Source organism: Microcebus murinus, chromosome 17 (genome assembly GCF_040939455.1).
Source record: "Microcebus murinus isolate Inina chromosome 17, M.murinus_Inina_mat1.0, whole genome shotgun sequence".
Classification (NCBI taxonomy): Eukaryota; Metazoa; Chordata; class Mammalia; order Primates; family Cheirogaleidae; genus Microcebus; species Microcebus murinus.
In genome coordinates this window covers 23,414,809-23,434,387 of record NC_134120.1, presented here as the reverse complement: position 1 = coordinate 23,434,387, position 19,579 = coordinate 23,414,809, and the positions used below count along the sequence as shown (strand labels likewise).

The following is a 19,579-nucleotide window of genomic DNA, read 5'->3' as shown; positions in this document are numbered from 1 at the left end:
AGAACTAATGCATTATGCCTGTCTATGAAATATCTGTTTCCTTTATGGTTCAATGCAGCCCTCACATCTACACTCTGTTTCCGCCTCCAGGGCTTCCGCAAGCCCAGCCCCCGCCCCCTCCATAAATCCAAAGGATAGATTCCATCTCATACTTTTCCACCAAAGTGCCCACAGCAAAAGAGAAACTGCCCGCAGCTTGGGGTCACTGCTTAAAGCATTTACCAGGAGCAACAACCCGTCCTTGAAGCATCTTGTTTTTTCTCAACAGTTAGGTCAAGTCTGCTTTCTACCTCGTCAGATCCATGGGCTGGTCTTACGACAGACACAATTGCATTCGATCTCTCAAGTGACACTTCCACTGAAACGGCAGCTCCAGGAAGATGTCCCAGGATGAACATCAGCTTCCTCTGGCTCGAGGCACACACGTCCCTGGCAGGCCCCCGGACCTGGGGTCTCAGACCTTGCCTCTCAAATTCCCAGGAAGGCAGGTGTAGGCTCCCAGCCCTCCTAGGTCTCTGTGGCTCCAATAGCCACTAAACGGGCCCCACCATGGGCCACCCTGGCCCCCACCTGGGCAGTGCCTCCCTGCCCAGCCCCTCGGCCCCAGCCCAGCCAGTAAATCGTCTCTGAATTAATCAAAGCCCTTGCACTGGTCTCAACTCACCAGGGGCCTCCTCCAACGGCCACTTTGTGCTCAGTAGATTAATTGCAGCTGGGGGAGGGGAGGGAATCCATTTTTAGAAAATCATTACTTTCAGAAAGAGAGAGGGGCGCTTCTGGCTAGGGAAAAACTGCTGAGCTGGCAGTTCGGGCCTCTTGCTCCGGAGCCGCCAGGAAACCAGGGACTTTACAGGCTCCTCCCGGCTCCGGCTCCACAGAGAAAGGCAGTGGCCTGGGCCCACACACCCTCCTCCCGAGGCCAGGGCACCCCAGCCCTCCAGTCTGGCTGCTGACGGCCTTTGCTTCCTGCCCTGGTGTGGGCTCAGCGGTCTGCTGGCATTCTGAGCAAGAAAGGGGTGTCCCAATACTGGCCACCTCCCACCATCCATGGACTGACTTGACTGCCTTTTCTCAGCCCCCCCTTACTGCACGACATGCCACCCAGAGGGCTCCATCACCTCGCCTGCAGCTCTGGGGGAAAATGTTGGGGACCCTTGATAAAACTATATGATATTAGGCTGGCATGGAGGCTCATACCTATAATCCTAGCACTTTGGGAGGCCCAGGCAGGAGGATCGCTGGAGGCCAGGAGTTCAAGACCAGCCTGAGCAAGAGTGAGGCCCTATATCTATAAAAATAGCAAAATTAGCCGGGCATAGTGGCGAGTGCCTGTAGTCCCAGCTACTTGGGAGGCTGAGGCAGGAGGATCACTTGAGCCTAGGACTTTGAGGTTGCTGTGAGCTACGATGATGCCACTTCACTCTAGCAGGGGTAACAGAGTGAGACTCTGTCTCAAAAGAAAAGCAAAGCTACATGGAAGTGCCATTTTTGCAGATCAACATGGTCAGATATGTGCAATCCCACGTGGTTCAATCTAATTATCATATGGCCAGCTCTATGCATGTATTTTCTCACTATTCCCCATCTTGCCCCCATAAGGCAGGTATAATGCCCTGTTTATGTTTCAGAAACTGAGGTTCAGAAAGGCTGTCACTAACCTGAGTGAGTACTCAAACCCAGGTCTTTCTGATTCCCAGACCCATGACTGTGAACCACGTCCCTGCTTCTGAGTGCATCAGACCCCACCACCACCTGCCCCCAGCACACCCTCAGTGACAATCGGGAGCACACTGAGGGTGCACCGAGAGCACACAGACTGACAAACAGTCCTCTGCAGGCTGAGTGTTGGGGCTTAAAGGACCCATCAGGAAGTCGCCATTTGCTAAAGTCTTGGGTGCAAATCCAGCCTGCATCAGAGGCTGTGTGTGGGTGGTCCTGGGCACATGGCCCCAGGCAGGGAAGGTTGACCACGTCCTCTGCAGCGTGGGACACGGGTGGCATGACCCGGGCCAGGCTCTCGGTGTGCATAGACACGTACACATGTCAGGTGTTGTTTCTAGTGCTCGGCAGTCAGATCAGCTTGGCCCTTCCAAGCCAGAGCTTGTTTTAGCAAACACATACACCCCACCCAGTCACCTCTTGACCCGGGCCTGCCCAGAGAGATTAGATAGCACAGAGGTGATGAAATCTGACTGTGGGCAATCCTTTGAACTGTTTCTTCTCTGTAGCATGGGGTGATAATAATGATATCTGCTTGTGGGGTGGTTGTAAGGATTATATGGGACAATCCCAGTGTAAAGTGATTGGAACTGCCTAGCACAGAGTCAGAGCAGTCAGCGTTGGCTCTGTTGTTATTAATTATTATTATTATGGGCCCAGCTCAAGCGAAGCCCACCAAGCTGCCTCTCGCTCACTCACTGATAGAACCAGACCTGTCTGCGCACCATGCCAGGAATTGGTAGGGCAGGGGGTCCTAACTGAGGCTCCAGCTAGGACCCCAGGGTGCCAAGACTTTGTGGTACAGTAGGAGACACAGAATCCTACACCACCGATCTCACTTTAGGGGAGAAATTTTTAAAAGCAGGGAGGCTTCCTGGAGGAGGTGTGGCCTGCATTGCATCCTGCTACAAGGAGGAGACGGCCAGTTGAGGTGGGTGGACAGCACTTGCCACGGGAGCGTATAAGCAAGGCGTGTCCGCGGCACTGCGTGTTGCCCTGCGTGCCTGGAACACACGGTCTCTTCGTGTGCAGGGTCGGGGCTCAGGGGGAGGCTGGCAGAGGCGGCTGCTGAAGGGGCCCCCAAACTGGAGGGAGGAAGACCCAAGAGAGGCTAGCAGGCCCTGAACCAAGTCATACCAGTGAGGGTAGAGAAAAAGAACCTATGTGCAGATATTTGCATTTTGTCATTATTGATCGGATGAGGCAGGGTGGATGGGATTTGGTTTATTATTACGTGTTGGGGGAGGGGGCCAAGGGAGATGGGACGATCCAGGTTTCTGGTTGGGGCGACCGAGGCATCCACAGGGGAAGAGAGATGTGGCCACCAGAGTGACGCTGCTGCCCAGGGAGAGGACGTAGCCTGAGAAGTCAGTCCAAGATAGAATTCGATAGGATGCCCTGACATTTGAGGGGTGAACTGAGGCAGTAAGGAAACAGGGGAAGCAGGAGGCAGGAACACTTCCTATCAATGGGACACCTTCTCCCCCACCTTCCCACCTCCTCGGTATAAATGCCACCTACGCTGAAAGTCCCACCTCCTCTGCAAGCACCAAGCCTCGTCCTGAGTGCTCGTGGTACCGGCATCTCAGTGTGGGCATCTTGTCCTCCAGCGTCACTCGAAGGCACAGACTGGGTGCGTGTTTCCTCCAGGCCACCTGCGGTCCAGGCCTGGGCACATCACAGGTGCACAAGTGGTGGCTGTAGGTGACGAGCTGTCTGGCAAGGAGACGGAAATGTCAGTTACCAGCAGATGCCAGACTTCTTCTGAGCACTCCTCTCTCCCCACTCACCCAGAGCCAGCCACCCCGCCGGAATCCACAGCCCCACGCCCCAACGCCAGCCTCTTTCTGCCAGAGGCCACAGCTTTTGCCTCCAAATCCAGAGGCCTTGCTTAAGCTGCAGGGCCAGGGGGAATCGTGGTGGCCCACATGGGATTCTATCACACAAACATCTCTACGGGGCATGGACCAAGGAGTAAGAACCACTCAACCCAGAGCGAGACCCTGATCTCGCCAACCTCTTACTTCGTGACCTTGGGCCAGTCATTTAACCTCTCAAAGCTTCCATTTTTGCAAAGGGTCCCGGTGAGGATTAAATGCTAATTCCCTCAAATGCCTAGACATCGTGCCTGGCACCTAGGGAAGCATTCAGTAAATGGTAGCTATTATTATTCTTAAAGAGCTTCCTGGCATGCCAATGCAAGCTAGAGCAAAGTAAAATGACTTTGACAGCTCCCTAATGTTAACACCTCCCCTCCCCACCCTCCTCCGCCACTACCACCCTGGAGTTAATTAGAACCCTCCTTGGGTGTTTTCCAGAGATGGGATTTTACACTTATTCTGGGTTACAGAACTAGACTACGTGGAGGCGGGTTTCATTTCAACTGATAAAAAGCAAAAAGCTGCTTAGAGAAGTGGTGAGCTCCCCATCACTTCATGTGAACAAGCTGGCCCAGATGACCACTTGGCATTAATGCTGTGGAGCATAAATCAACACGTATTATTATTTCTTGCTACGCGGTTGTATTGTCATTCCTTTTAATGAATCAGTGGTGCCAGTAGGCTGAAGTGCTGTGTGCCACTTGGCAAAATAAAAAGTTGGCAGTCCGACGTTGGCCCTCCAGTTTTTTCTGAAATTGTACAGGGTTGATATCCAAAATCTTGCCCCCCCACTTCAAAAGGAGCCCAAAATTCAAAAACCCCCCTGAAATAGACACCTGCACAGCCCTCTGGTGCCCAAGTTGGACCCATTTCTTGTGCAAGATGCCCTCAATCTAAAATGTGGTTCAGATCAATCCACAGAAACCCCAGGTTGATGATGCAGGGACAGCACCAAAGAGGCACATTGACAGCAAGTGCCACCTGGGCAGGGCTGGGGAAGGGGACTAGTAAAGGAACTGCCACTGCAGAATTCCAGCAGACAAGGAAGGAGGCTGCCGAGTAGGACTTTGACTCCGTGACCTCTCTGGTTTATTAGCTCTCTGAATGGCCAGTATGGTCCTTGGGAGGGACCAAGGGGTGGCTTCGTCCCTCAGAATACCACTGACATTCAACCCCTTCCCTCATCACTCCTCCAGGACCTCAGTCCCCAGGGATCCTCTCCTGGAATCCAGTCTGTCGTGAGAGAGGTGCAATAGGTTCAGGATTTAATGCCAATCAAGGAGTTAGCAAGAAACAGATGGACCCAGGTTCGTTGGGCTGTATTTTTTCATCTGTCCCCTAATCCCATTTCCTTCCCAATCACCCTAGATGAAATTCCCTTTCCTCAGTTCTACAAGCTTTGAATTATCACCCTCGGGGCTCCTGTAGGTTGCTCCCCGTTGCAAATGTAGGACACTGACAGCTACACCCTAGGGTAACAGGCTAGCAAGCAGGGGTGTCTGGGTAGCCACAGGTCTTTCCAGAATCACAAAGAGCAGCTGCCTGAAGACCAGGACTGTACTGTGTCACCCTTTTGTGGCCTGGGTCCCCCTCCTCCCCAACCAAGCACTGGGCTGGGAAGACTCCAGCTCTATTTGAGTTCAGATAAACACTCCTCCCACTCCCCTCCAAGCAGCAGAATAAGGAGCTAGAGGACAACATGGAATCAAGTATACATTTTAAAAATCGTTTAATGGAACATAAACTCCTTTAGAAAAACATTCAGCTAGGTGATAACACCCATAGAAAAAAACACCAATCTTGTGTTTATCTTTTTTAATTTGGCATTTTGTTATTTGCATTTATATTAAAGCAAAGTGCATCTTTTCTTTATTTTTCTTGTTTATACACATTGCACAATACATAAATAATGATGCTTATAAAACGTCTTTATATTTACAAGTAATAATATATTTATATATAACATAAAATACATTTTTCTTTAATAAATCTCAGGTTTTTTTTTTCAGGAGTCCTTTCTCTCTCAAAGTACTACAATGCTAAATTTCCAATGAGAATGCTTCTCTTGTTCATTTAAACCTTTGTAGTTAGAAAAATAGCTTATGTTAAAGTCTAAACATGCTCATTGAGCTAAGAACAGTGTCTAAGTATCATACGAGTGTATGAGTTGTAGAAGAAATGAAAGAAGAGTTAGGTGTCAGCCTAGGATGGTACCTTGGGTTATGACAGACCAAATCCTTCTTGGAGGGAAGGGGACTGCGAAGCATGTCCCTCCCAGAGGTGGCCCCGCTGCTGGTCTGATGGCAGAGCTCAACACGCAGGCTGGGAGGGGGGGAAGTGCTGAGCTGGTTTTCTAAGTACGGGAAAAACCTGATGTAACCGGGGCAGGGGAGAGGCTGAGGGCCTGAAAGGACACCGGGTGAGCAATACTGTGCCGGGGCTGCCCCGGCAGCCCTCGGGAAGCCCATCTCAGAGAGATCCAGGAGCAGATGGCCAAAAAAGAAACACGCTACAATGGCGGGGGGGGGGGGGGGTGGCAGGCGGGGAGTAAGACGAGGATGAGAACGATTGGTTCTGCTTCAGCTGCTAGCAGGCTTGCTGCTCAGAAGCCTGTGGATAGGCCCGTGTCCTGGGAGGGGAGCGGCGGGGCGGGGGGCTTCCCCAGGCTGGGGGCAGAGCCGTGTTTCTGGCAGCTGCTGGGACCCCCGTGGCCAGCTTGCCCAGGTACTGCCTCTGCCCCACTGAGCATGTCCAAAGGGCAAGAGAGACACAGCGTGGGACCACAAACCTCTCAGTCGGGGACATCCGTAAGAAACACAAAGAGTTCATCGTCTGTCCCATCTGTCGTTCATGCACACGCGTGCACACTCTCACACACACACACACACACACACACACACGCACGCACGCACGCTCCTGACAAGTGAAATGATGACCCAAAAGTTCAGGGACTGCTCCCATTCACACATTGTGTTTGGTGCTGCTCTGATTTTTTTGTTTCTCCTTTTCCTATGGGGTGTCCTGCCAACCACACCTACCACCCACCCACCCCCGGCAAAAAACCCCAACAATTCATTTCATAAGCTATTTCTCAAAGAACAAAACAAAACGGAACACAAACAAGAACGGCGAGAAGAAAAAAACAAAACAAACAACAACAAAAAAACGACCAAAGAGTTTGCATGAAAAGCAAGCACTCAGGAGGAAAATATTAGCAGCAAAGTAGTTTGAATGGTGGCCTGCTCGGCTCACGCTCTGTCCTCTCCCCACGCGGCTACCGGCTGTTGAAGATGACCTCCAGCCAGCACGGGCAGCTGCTGATGAACTGGCGGGTGTAGCACTGGCCCCAGCCCTTCACGAAGCTGATCTGCACGGTGAAGCCAGTCCACGGCTGCTGCATGAACTCGTGGTCGTTGGGCCGCTGCAGGCTGTACGCCTTCTCGTAGTCGAAAGCCTTGATGGAGAAACCGGGGAACACCTTGTGTACCAACAGCGTCCTGGAGTCCGGGTTGTCCAGTGTGGCGGACTTGATGAAGATGGGGTAACTGCTGCGGTTGTACACCCACACCCCGTCCACCTCCCGCGTCAGCTGGATGCCACAGCCGATCTTGCTCCGCACTTTCTGCACCAGCTGACTCTTGTTGTCCGAATTGAGCTGTCCAAGGCAAAAGCCATTCCCCTGAGGTAGATCATAGAAGATATCCAGGGAGGGCTCCTGGACACAGTAGAGCCTCCCCACTCTCGTCTTCTCCTCCCAGTATGCCACCACGCACCAGTGTGACCGATCCCCAGGCTCCAGAAGAAGTTGGGAATCTGGAAAACAAAATGGCAGACACGGTTGGTGGGGATGGAATGGCGATTCCTGGAATCGAGACACACACCCCCCAAGGACCTCGTAGCCGAATGACAGCGCGTCTGACTCCAAAACACACACCCGTAACCAGGGTCATCTCCCAGTGCGGAACAGGGGTGATGCATGGGACTCCCAGCAGATGCACCGTCCACCCTGTAGGGAATCCAGTATGCCAGCACCTGTGCCCACCTGGCCAAAGAAGCCCCATCCCTGCAGAGCACCAGGGGACCCTCAGTAACTTGGCTGGTCTCAGTTTTAGGGCTAGAAATGGCCTCGACAGTGGTCTAGATCTTTCAACTGGATGGAACCGCCCCTCCAGCCCCTTGACAATCTGACGAGAAAACCAGGACCCAGAAAGCTGTTGTTCAGGTGCCAGGTAAGGACGCACCAAGGTGTCCAGACTCCAGGACCACCTACTCGACGGTCCCCAGGTGCTCGTCATCCAGCTCCCAAATTAGTGCCTTGGTCATAAGGGACCTCTATGTGGTAAAAATCAAAAGGAGGGTGGTTTGGGACAAAAACATCTATCTTCCTAATAGAAAAACAACTCTGTGTGTCAGCAGCAGCTCTGTACACAAAGGGTGAATTCATGTCCAATGCCAAATCCCAACACGCAGATCGGTATTAGCCCAGACTACCTTAACAAAGCTCCCTGCAACCTGGACAGAAGATGATGTGTCTAGAATGGACATGACCACCCTTGACGCTCTGGCCCCCTTCTCTGCCAGCACCCCCAACCCCAGCAGTGACCCCCTCTCCCCCTTCCTTCCACAGAAGCATCTGGAGCCCTGCCCTCCCCCTTGCCCTGCATGTCCCACCCTACTTTCCTACACCATGGCTCTTCCCGCAGGCAGCCCGGGACATTGGGGTGACTCTGGTAAGGTGATTTCCCTAAATAAGGGGATCCCACGGAGGAGAAGGGAGCCCCGGCGGCTGGCATTCCGACTCCTCCTTAAGCTGGAGCCAGTGGGCAGGCCTCAGACTGGGGCCATAAATCTCCCCAGCCCAGCCAGACTGCAGGAACGCTGTGGTTTGTGGCGGCAGGGTGGAGACCGGAAGTCTTGTATTTGTTAACAAAAACGGGGAAAGGCGAGGGCAAAAGCAGAGGGGAAGAGCCCCAGATCAGCCAGCGGCCATCCCCTCCCTCCCTGAGGCCCAGCTTCTCACTCTGGGGGGGCTGGGGCACGAAGGTGGGGGTGAGTGTGAGAAGTATTTCAGTTTGGCCTTTGTGTTTTTGGAGCAACTGGGCTCAGAGAGTCGATAAGGATGGGCTGCCCCGTCCCGGGGGCAGGGGACTTGGGGGGGCCCCTGGTGTCCTGCTGCCCCAGTGGGGTAACCAGTGCAGCCCAGCAACTCATCCCACCTTCCACAGGTGCGTCAGGGCCTGGGAACCGGCCGGCAGCCTGCCTCGGACGGAGGTGCCCGCGCACAGTAAGTCTGTACGAATGTGCACACTGCGACCTGCCACGGCAGCCACCAACACACACCCTGAGCGCCGCTCCCCGCAGACACCCCACTGGCCTGGCCTGCCCACACGCCTGCACAAGATGGGGATGCGGAGGGCGCCTTCCTTTCCCTCGCCGAACCACCAGAAACCACCCCTCCCCAAACTATGAAGTCCACTGTGAGTCCTCCATGTCAGTACGTGTATACGCGCGTGTTGTGCGAGTGTGTGTTAGTGCACACGCGCTGGAACATATGGAAAACAAGAGAGGGACGAGGGCTCTGAGCAGAAGGTGACTCATCAGGCATTAACTTGTTTCTGCAAAGTATCCATCAACTGCTAATAAACGCATGAGCGCTGGCAATCTTTGAACTTTCCTGCCCAGAGTTCAGCTCTGAAGGCGACACACCAAAGACGTTGGGGGGGGGGGTGACGCTCTAGTGTGCAAGTGTGCCGGGAAGGAGAAAGCCCTCTTCCGGAGGCACACGGCATCTGCCCTTTTGGGGCAAGGAGGGTGTTTTGAAATACAAGAAGCTCTCAACTCAGGATAGCAAACCTGGCCTGGCAAGGAGAATCGCTGGGAGGGAGGGTGGGAGGGAGGCTCAGGAGACCCTCGGCAGAGCCTCACAATACTTTGTTTCATGCAGCCCGGCCCCTCTGAAACCCGGCACCGCGTGCAGGGAGGAGGAGAGGGTGCGGGTGGGGTGGGGGACTGGGATCGAGTTGCCCCCCCCACCTCCGTGCCAGGCCTGGCAAGGGGTGGGGGCCTTGCCTGCCAAGGAAGACCCCTGGGGACAGTGGAAGCTGGGTGGGGGCTGGGCCCAAGTGGGGGGTGGGGGGTAGCGCCAGGCAGGTTTCCCTTTCATCTGTGCAGCCCACAGGTCTCCCGGCAATTTGCTGCCAGACACCCCCTGGAAAAAGCCGCCGTGTGTGGGTGTCCCTGTGTGTGAACAGGGCCCATGAAGTCCACTTAGGAAGACCCTGCCTGCTGCTCCTCTGGCCCGTGCCGCCCCCAGCTCCCCACCCCACAGAGCAGCTCCACTCCCCTCGCTCCTGCCTGGGCTCTTCCCGAGCACCCCAGAAATCCCGTGCAGCAGCGCTGAAGGCCCCGGTCACACACACCTTAGTGTTTACGTCACGCCTTCGGGGGACCCAGCATAACGTCCCACACGGCCAGCACAGAGATTCCCCGCTGTGACCTCAATTCCCCGCCATTTGGGCTCATTTCTGGGAAACATTCAGCATCATCTTCAGAGAAACCCAGTTCCCTGAACCGGGCCCACAGCCCACAGTCTCCCCACAAAGGCCTGTGTGGACGCTCTGCTCCGGGGGGCTTCCCAGGCATGTGGTGAGGGGCTGAGACATCCCGGTCGCTGCAAGGACTGAGGGACTGAGGAGGCGCAACTGGCCACGTTGGCTTCTTATCACTGCCGCTGACACTTGACCTCCAAAGGCAAAACTCTCAGTCCCCTGTTAATTTCCCTCAAGGCTTTGTAACCTTTTCCAGTACTTTCGACTTCTCCCCCGCCCCAGAAAACTGTACAGGGGCTTGTTTTAAAACTGTATGTGTTCGTTTTAAAGCATCCAAGAAGAAAAGCTGTGTTGTAAAAAGCTCACTAATCAGATGCCTGCTCACAATTTTTTCTTTTTATTACAGTGCAGGGAATTTTTGGAGCAATACCAGAAAAATGCTGAATCTGCCTAAAATTCCTTTAAGGTGTTTTTCCTCCCCCCTCCCCTTCCCCATTTCCCTTAAAGCATAAAATCTTCGCTTTAAAAGCAAAGGGGGGAGGGTGTTGAGAAGGGAGAGGATTTCGGCCTGTGTTTGCACCGGGGAAGACCACTTAGCAAGGAGCTCGCTGCCTCCTACAAAGAGTTATTTAATTACCCTGGGCATGAATGAACAGACCCTTCCAGGAGACCAGAGGCTCATGAATGAATCTCACACCCTGGGTCTCAATGGCAGAGGGTGACCAGACCTCAAGGCCACATTTTAGGTTATCATGGAATTTCCCCCTTTTTAAATTTTTAATTTGAAGGTGGAAGGGGGTGAGGAAGAAGAAAAATGGGTGGAGGGAGGAAAGAGCAAGTTCGGTGCCGCAGTGGTACCATTTCCCATCTCCAGCTTGCGAAGCTGAAACAGCCATGGGATGCTGAGAACACCGGCACGCACGTGTCCACACACACAGAGGACCTGCTGGTGGGGAGGGGGTCCCCGAGACTGGAACCTTTCAGGACAGGGACGAGCTTAGGAAACGAAGCCAGGACAGACAGAGCCACAGACAGCAGCTGTGTCCACTGAAGGTGCCCGACTGTGCGGGCACCAGGGGCTGGAGTGGAAGACGGAGGAGGGTCTCAGCCCACTCTCATCCTGGCAGGCACATGTCTCTGGCAAAGGCCACTGGTGCCGCCGGCCTGCGAGTCCCCTGCCCGGTGGTCCCACGAAGCAGAAGGCTAAGGACAGAGAAGTCGGGAGCAAGGAAGCCTGCCTCCCACTGGCTCTCCACGCCGGTCTGGGCCAAACGCAGGGCAGAAATGTGGACACAGGAGGCCTGCACCCGGCAACCCCGGAACGCAAACATCGCCACGCCGCGCCCGCCAGAGGCAGGTCCAGGGTCCTCCCTCCTCGGGACCCAGGCGCCACCGACGGTTGCTTCATCCCGTCCTTCCCTCTGCATCAGACATCTCAAAGGTTAACAGCACCCGTCCTCTGCTCCCCACCCTGTTCCGAGATTGATCGGCCACTTCAGGGACAAGGACCGAGATAAGAGGGCTCAGTGCTAATTCGTCCCCTCTGCTTTCACCCAAACCATGACAGTCCATGAGGACCCTCATTGGTCTCTTGCTGTCAAGAGGCAAATACCAAAAAAAAAATTAAGCCAACACGTAAAACTTGCTGCAGTGTTTGGGCTCACTTTGGGTTCCGGGGTCGGCTCTAATCCGCCAAGCTTACCACTTCACCCAGGACCCGGAAATAGGACCCCAGGGTACCCCCAGCTTGCAAGGAAGCACAGACAGCTCTGGGGTTTGGAGCGGCTCATACCCCACCAGCCCATGGTCCTTACCCCAATGGATCAGAAAATGAATTTTGGCTGAACTGAGAAACTTGGGGGTTTTTTTCCCAAGCTTTGCAACATCTCCGTTGAGGTGAGGTGGCCGGACAGGGGGCGGGGGCGGGGTGCAGGGGGTGCCCCAGGGTCTCCTTCAAAGGCCAGGGTGCTCTCCCAGGTCCCTGGGCCCAGCCTCTTAGGGGGTTCCAGCCATGCCCAGCTCAGAGGTGAGCTGACCAGCTATGGAGCCAGACAGCCCACTCCCATGTTACTTTAGCGGGTGACGTCAGCTCATCCCCAAATCAGGGTCTCCCAATGCCAGCCTCTTAAGGCTGCTGTGACGACTTGATGGTGAAGTAATGGAGGCTGGGGCCAGCTCAGGGAGAGTGCCGCGCACACGCTGGTCTCATCTCTTAGGGTCCACTCCTGGCTTCTCCAACTGCTCAGAAAACTCCCACCAATCTTCCCCTTGGCCTCCACCCCGCAACCCATAGGAGAACAGTTTGGGGTCAACGTCTACACTTAATAAGCATTTATTACACACAGGCGCTGTTCTGAGTGGCTCATGCCAACCCTCTGAGGTTGCGTACAATTATGCTCTATCTTAAAGAGGCGGAGAACGAGGAACAAGTCACTTGCCCAAGAGCAGAGCTGCGATTCAAGCCCAGAATACTGCCTGGCGTGAGTTAGAGCCATCCCCGGCCTCTAGAGCCGCCAGTCCCCAGTGGGCCTCTCTACAGCCTCGAGGGGAAACTCAGCAGCCTCTCAAACACACTCTGGAAAAGCCGTGTCCGCTTTCAGAGCTGAGGACGGGCTAGCTCCCTCGCAGCAAGAAGTGAGGAGTGAAACAGCGTCTTCGCCAGCAAGTTGTTCTGTGATCTTGGCCAAATGGCTCCCCCTCTCCAAGTCGCAATCTGACCTGTCCATAAATAACGAAGGGGACGAGGGAAAACGGCCCCAACGGGCCCCCTTCCGGGCCGGCTGGTCTCTGGCTGTGCTCTGTGATTCGCAAATGTGCCCGATCAGTATTAAACAACGCTGGTTCCATTTATTTTTACTGCCTTCCAGAGAGTAAGGAAACCACTTTGAGGATCAGGGCACATTTTTGCATTTAATTTGCAACAATAAAACAAAACAAAACAAAATCAAAAGGGAAAGGAGGTTTGAGTCAGGTTTTGCAGCGACCATCCCCAAACCAACTTCTTCTTTTTTTAATTTCAGAGACTTACAAACTTTCTATCTTGTCATTCATCACCATCAGGAAGAGGCTGAGTCCCTAAGAAAGGGTCTCATCACCACCATACTTTAAAGTGCACTCAAGTTTCTCCCCACCACCGCCCTCCCACCCCTCCCCCAAGCTTCCAGAGCTGGCAGACCCTGCTGGTCTACAAACTGACTGGTGACTGTCCTTGCAGACAAATTATGAAGAATAGTCAATTGCTACAGCTAAAATGTACTCCCCCTGCTCCCTAAACTGGTCCCCCCCACCTCCCAAAGCCTCCCAAGCGTCCAAGTCTGAAGCCCCCAGGCAAGGGGTCCCTCTAAGAGCAGTATTTTTGTCATCAGAGAAGTTAACTGAGGGTAGCACAGGGCGGCGGGGGTTGGGGGGTAAGCTACACAAATCAAAAGCTCCCGTCTGTCTCGCCAGCCGGGCTGACGCGGCTTCCTGTGCCCCAGCGCTCAGCCATGCAAATTATAGCATGTACCCGGCCGCCTGCAGGCACTGCCCTCTGAGGAGGCCAGCTCTGCCCAGAGGAAGGGTGGGGACTCCCAACCCAGCCAGCTCCATTCATAATATTTACAGTAAATGGGCCTCTCTGCCTGTTGTTTAGTGTGCATTCAGCCTAATTATTTCTCAGGTTTCATTTCCAGGCTCTTCCCCTCCATGATGCACCAACCAAGTTCCCAACGTCACCCCCAAACAACTCAGCAGCTCTCTTCTGAAAGGGGGTTCACACACTTGCACACATAGAGCACCCAGACCTGCACAGTATTATCTGAGCAGATTACCTGGCCTTCTCTCTAGGAATGACCCTGGCCACCTCCCCAGAGACAAGGCAAGAAGAGGTGGGTCAACCACGCAACAGAAAATCCATCCGTGTCCAAAGAGGGACATCTAAGTCAAAATTCTAACCTCACCCACCTACCCATCTGCTGACTTGAAAGGCTGGAGACCCCCAAATTCCCTATCTGGATTCCCAGCTGGGGAGCCAGTACTGAACACTGATTCTCTCTAGACTGAACACTGGTTCTCTCTCTTTCTCTCCCTTCTCTTTCACACACACTCTCTACAACAAAAGAACCTTCTCATAAACCACCAAAAGGTCCCTTTTTTTCTTCTTTTTATTGACCATTTGTAACTATGTTGGCTACATATTAAAGCTTGACAAAAATCTTAATACAAACAGATGCATCACAAGCCAATTTTCCAAAAGGACAAAAACTCCAAAGTACAGGACGGTTTTGCCTGGTTTTCCAAGTCTGGGGGCTCTATGTGTGCATGAAACTGAGCTGCTTTTGCTGTGGGCCTCATTTTAATAAAGCTCCAGGCTACAAGGACCCCCAATCCCTGAAAGGTATTACAGGACCCAAAGGCAGGCTGGCCCAGCCCTACCCCGTCCCCTGCAGGTCCAGCTAAACTCCAGTTTTTCTAGAGGGTAGGAAAACCGTCCGAAGACGTGGAAAAATACAGTGAGGAACAAAAGTCCTTTTCATGCCTCCCCCTCCCCCAGCTCCCCTTGTTCCATAACAATTATGAAAACTGTTGGATGGGATGGCATTTTGAACATTTACTGCATTCTGGCCAATAAATTCCAACGAGGGATCTGATGGAAAAGCCTCCCCCCTCTGCAGCGAGCTCCCTCCCTGGCTCCCCTCCCCGTGCACTCCCAGCCCTCATTCCATCTCTCGCTTTACAACCCAATACCAGGGCCTGGCCAGGCCAGGGCCGCACTGTACTCACAGGGAAAAACAACAGTACGCCAGCCTGGAGACAGTGTGCAGACTGGAAAAGTTAATCATTACTTCTGTCTGCCTCTGTAATCTAATCTCTCCCGCTTGCACACACACTCACTGTTCAGCCATCCCAGCCCTTTCACCCCCAAAGCACCCGGGCCCTCCTAGACCTGAGCCCGCCCTCCCTCTGCCTCTCCTCCCCGCCCCTCCCCAGGGCTGTGGTCACAAGGCCCCAGAGTCCAACACATACGGCTGGATGTTCTGCACCGTGTGCCCATACTTCAGAGTATTCCGGGCCTTGCACAGACGTGGGCTCCAATCTGCCTGGTGCTACTGCAGCGCCCCGGGGCTACCCCCACGGCACAGGGACAAAACTCTGTCCCCTTCCACGCTTCTCTCACTCCCTCTGCCCTAGGACTCACTCAAGCCCACTCCAAGTGGGTAGGGCTCCCCCGCCCATGTGATCAGTCTGTGCAGACACACAAGGCCAGAAGGCTCTGCTGTTGGCAGTGCCTCAAAAAATTAAACACAGAATTACCATCTGATCCAGCAATTCCACTTCTGGGTATACACCCTGAAGAACTGAAAACAAAGACTCCCAGAGATCACTTGTACACCCATGTTCGCAGCAGCATTAATCACAAGAGCCAACAACGCAGCAGCAGCCCAAATGTGCATGGAGTGATGAATGAATCCGCAAACTGTGGAATATCCATACAATGGAATATTATTCAGCCTTAAAAAGGAAGGAAATTCTGATGCCTGCTACAACTGGATGAACCCTGAGGCCATTCTGCTAAGTGAAATAAGCCAGTCACAGAAGGACAGATGCTGTACGAGCCCACCTGCATAAGGTATCTCGAGTAGCCAAAGTTACAGGCAGAAAGTAGGACGGTGGTGGCCAGCAGAGTGGGGAGGGGAGAAGTTAGTGTTTAATGGGGCAGAATTTCAGTTTGGGAAGATGAAAAAGTTCTGGAGAGGGATGGTGGTGATAACAGCACAACTGTATGAGTGTGCTTAATGCCACAGAACTGTACCCTTAACAGTTAGTGATATGGTGACTTTTTGTTATGCTTAATTTATCACGAAAAGAAAGAAAAGAAAAGAAAAGAAAAGAAAAGAAAAGAAAAGAAAAGAAAAGAAAAGAAAAGAAAAGAGAAAAAGGAAAAGGAAAAGGAAAAGGAAAAGGAAAAGGAAAAGGAAAAGGAAAAGGAAAGGGAAAGAAGGCTCCAGTCTTTTAATGTTCCGCTGCCTGCCCCCATAAATCTGCTCTCCTGAGTACAGGGTTTCTGAACTGGGGATTCCATGGGTGAGGTGGGCTTCAGCAAGGCTATAGACCTCTAGAAATGTATACAAATTGTATATGCATTTTTCTGGGGAAAGAGTCCTCAGCTTTCACTCAATTCTTGGAAAAGCCTGCAAGCCATGCACCATGAAGAACTATTAATCATTTTACTTTACAACGGAAGAGGCCATTGGCTACCCCATACCCCTACCACCTCAGCAATAGGGACCTCATTCCCTCACTCCCTCAAATCCAAGAACTTTGCAAAGATCACAAATCGCAGAAGGGACTTGGCAGCCGAGTCCAAGCCCTTATTTTACAGATGAGAACACTGAGGCCCAGAATTCAAAAATGGTGGCTCCTGCAAGGCCATGAGACCAGCTGGTGGCCGAGACCCCACCCTCAGTGGAGGGACAGGCCAGCTCCAGGGACAGAAGCCTGAAGGATGCTCACCCTCCAGTGTGACGTGGCATCCTGCAAACCCTGGGGTGGGGAGGTGTTCAGTCTTTGCAGGCCCCACACTCCGGGGGCTCTTCCCCAGGAAATACCCCCCAGCGGGCGTTCATCTTGCCCCACTGAGCTGGAGCCGGGCCGTCTATTTTTAGGAGCTGTGCACTGTGCACCCAGACCACAGTGACAGCTCAACCTTTTGTTTTTCTCTCTTGGTTACTGATCAGCGACGGAGAGGCAGCGCTGGCAGAGCGTGGTGACCCTCCCTTGGCCTAGGCAACTAGAAGTGAGGGACTCAAGGGACGGCAGGAAAGGCCCTGGGGACCGACCACCACTTAACCTCCCAGGGAGCCAACTGGGCAAGTATGCCAACAAGTCACATCTTGGTGTCTTGTTTTTGTTCCTATTGAGCGATGGTCCCAGATCAAAAAGTAAAAAGGCAACACAGAAACGAGCAAGCACAGGAGCCACCAACAGTCCTGGTTACCTGTGTCCTCTCCTGGCTGAGAGGCAGAAACTCCCAACTTTGCAGGATGAAATTGGGGTTGAGACCAGTTCTTCCCTCTGTGCCCCGGGATCAAACCCCAAGCAAAACCAGCTCTCCTGGCCCTTTCTTCCTGGTGGGGCTCCTCAGAGGAGCAAGAGAGTAATTAAATTAGTGAACTCCACGGGGCTGGGAGCCATCAGTTGGCCCCGGGGGAGAAGCCAGGGCAGGATGAGCATAAAAATGAAACACCCTGGTAATTGCATCTTAGAACCCCAGGCGGCCAGGGGGGCTCAGAAATGGGCTTGACCTTCAGATTTAAAATTAAAATGCAAGAGTTTCATTCCCCCAGATAGTCTTTGGGAGAACCAAGCCCTGGGCAGTTACAAAGGAAAGTCAAACTCCTGGGCTTTAAAAAACATCCAGCTCCCCCTTTGGCTGTCAAGACAGTAGATACTGTGATTCCAGATGTTTCCCCACCCCCTCGCTGTGGAGCTGGGCCTGGGCTGGTCACTTCTACTCAGCATTACACCCCCAGGTACTACCCGGGTCTGCAGGGTGGATTATAACCACAGATCTGTTCTTACTGCTGTTATCTACCATCAACATGGAGAGGGGAGACAGGGGACTGGAACCAGAACCCGGAGACTGACCTCTGTTTATCCACAAGCTTTGCTTTATCTCAACTCCCAACAGACCACATAATCAAAGCAGAAGCAAAAGTACCTCCTCCAAGTCACACAACACCTCCCCATGCAGGAACCAGGCTCCCCCTGTCCTGCAGAAACTGCCCTTGCCTGCCCCCGGATGGGGGCAACTCCTGTTCAAACCCACCCCCTCCACTCCATCTGCCGACCTTAATTCCATCGAGGCCCAGGAACTGCTCCGCCATGCAGCACAGAGCCTGGCACATAGTAGGTGCTCCATACTTTTATCTACTAAATGATCAAGCTGCAGGGACACGCTGCATCTTCCAGGGCAGCTGGCCCACCCAGCTTCACACCCGAGAGGGGAGCGTGCCTTCCAAGCCCTCTTGTGCACTCCCTGTGGAGGTGGGACGAGAGAAGCCCCTGTCCTGGGCTAGGTGCCTGGGCTGGATGCCACCGAGAGGTGTTTCCAAGGCAGGCGCCGGCCCGCCAACCTCTGTGGGCACACCACCTGCCCACAGCATTCTGCTTTGGCGTCCTGCTCTGTTTGGACAAGTTACCCTCACCAAGTGTTCAACAATGCTTTTACACACCCCAGGGCCCTTGTTGTGTTATGAAAACAAAACAAAGCACGCTAAGGGAAAAAGCTGGGGGGGGGGGGGGCGGGCAGAGAGGACGCCAGCCAGACACAGGTCTCTTTCTTTCTGGTCTTCACCCTGAAGATGGCTCCTCGGCAGCACGGGTCAGGGCACCGTCCCGTGTCCCGTGTCATGAGAACAATGACATCGCCAAAGAGGGGGACTTGGAAACCCAGGGACGAGTAAAGGGGAGTGGCCCTTCTTCTCCACCCCCCTGAGGGGTGGGGGCAAGCCCCTATTCTGCGAGATGCTGGGGTAAAGGTGGGCCGCGCTACCCCTCCCTCCTCCCTCGGAGGCTCAGCGTGGTCACTGGACGCGGCTGGGCCAGGGCAGCTCTGGGGCCGCGTCGTCTCCACTCCTCACTAGCACCCCGGAAACAGTCTCGGGAAAATTAAGGAACCCCTGGTGGGGTGGAGGGAGACAGAGTGGCTTGAAAACCAAGGCAGCTGTGAGTTTCAAGCAGCCAAACGCCAGGCACCTGCGTTAGGGGAGGGCGGCAGCAGGGGTGAAAAGGCCAGGGGCATGAGTAATTCCTGCCTACCCCCTACCAAAAGCATACAATCTTTTTTTTTTTTTTTTGCAAGTTAAAACTGAGCTAATGACACTGGGTGGGGCGCAGTGTTAAGGACTACGCAGCCAAACCAAAATTAGCTTCCAGCCAAGAGCTGCTTGGCCCCACCATTTGGGGAAGGAAGCTGAAAAAGTCATGAAAGATTCTTTAGTAAACTGGGAAATAAGGCTGCAGTTAACATTTCAACTGAAGGTGACCCTGCTGGTAAAATATTTTTTTAAATAATAAAAATAACATAAAGTTCACAAACAGCCTCTTTCTTAAAGAAAATGGCCTAAAAGTTCTCGTGGGAGTGGAAATGAAGAAAAGAAAAAAAGAAAAAACAGGCTAGCTGTTTCTCAGCCACTACCTTCCATGAACAACTTTTTTCTGGAGTTCTTCTCAAAAAAGGGATGATGCAATTTCCTGTCTTGTCCCAATATTTCCTGTTAACGTACAAGGTGAAAGTTATCACCCTGTTTTAAATAACTGTTCTACGCTGCATCGAAAGCTCCTTTTCCCAGCCAGTGCCCATCCCTGCCACAAAACAGCCCCATCTTAGAATATAAATATACTGTCATTTTCCACACCTTTAAGAGCTGGCTTCATCAAGAGCCTGGTTCT

The 19,579-nt window shown here is 53.2% G+C and overlaps 1 protein-coding gene across 2 annotated transcripts in view; it reads right to left on the bottom strand.

The window, feature by feature from the left end:
* Positions 1-5,311: 5,311 nt before the first annotated feature.
* Positions 5,312-19,579, bottom strand: part of SMAD7 (SMAD family member 7) — a 28,599-nt gene continuing 14,331 nt past the window's right edge. For both annotated transcript variants that reach the window (XM_012769898.2, XM_012769899.2), the window contains exon 4: positions 5,312-7,412. In XM_012769898.2, coding sequence (XP_012625352.1) covers positions 6,874-7,412 — 539 coding nt within the window. In that variant the 3' untranslated portion in view covers positions 5,312-6,873. The remainder of the gene's footprint in view (positions 7,413-19,579) is intronic.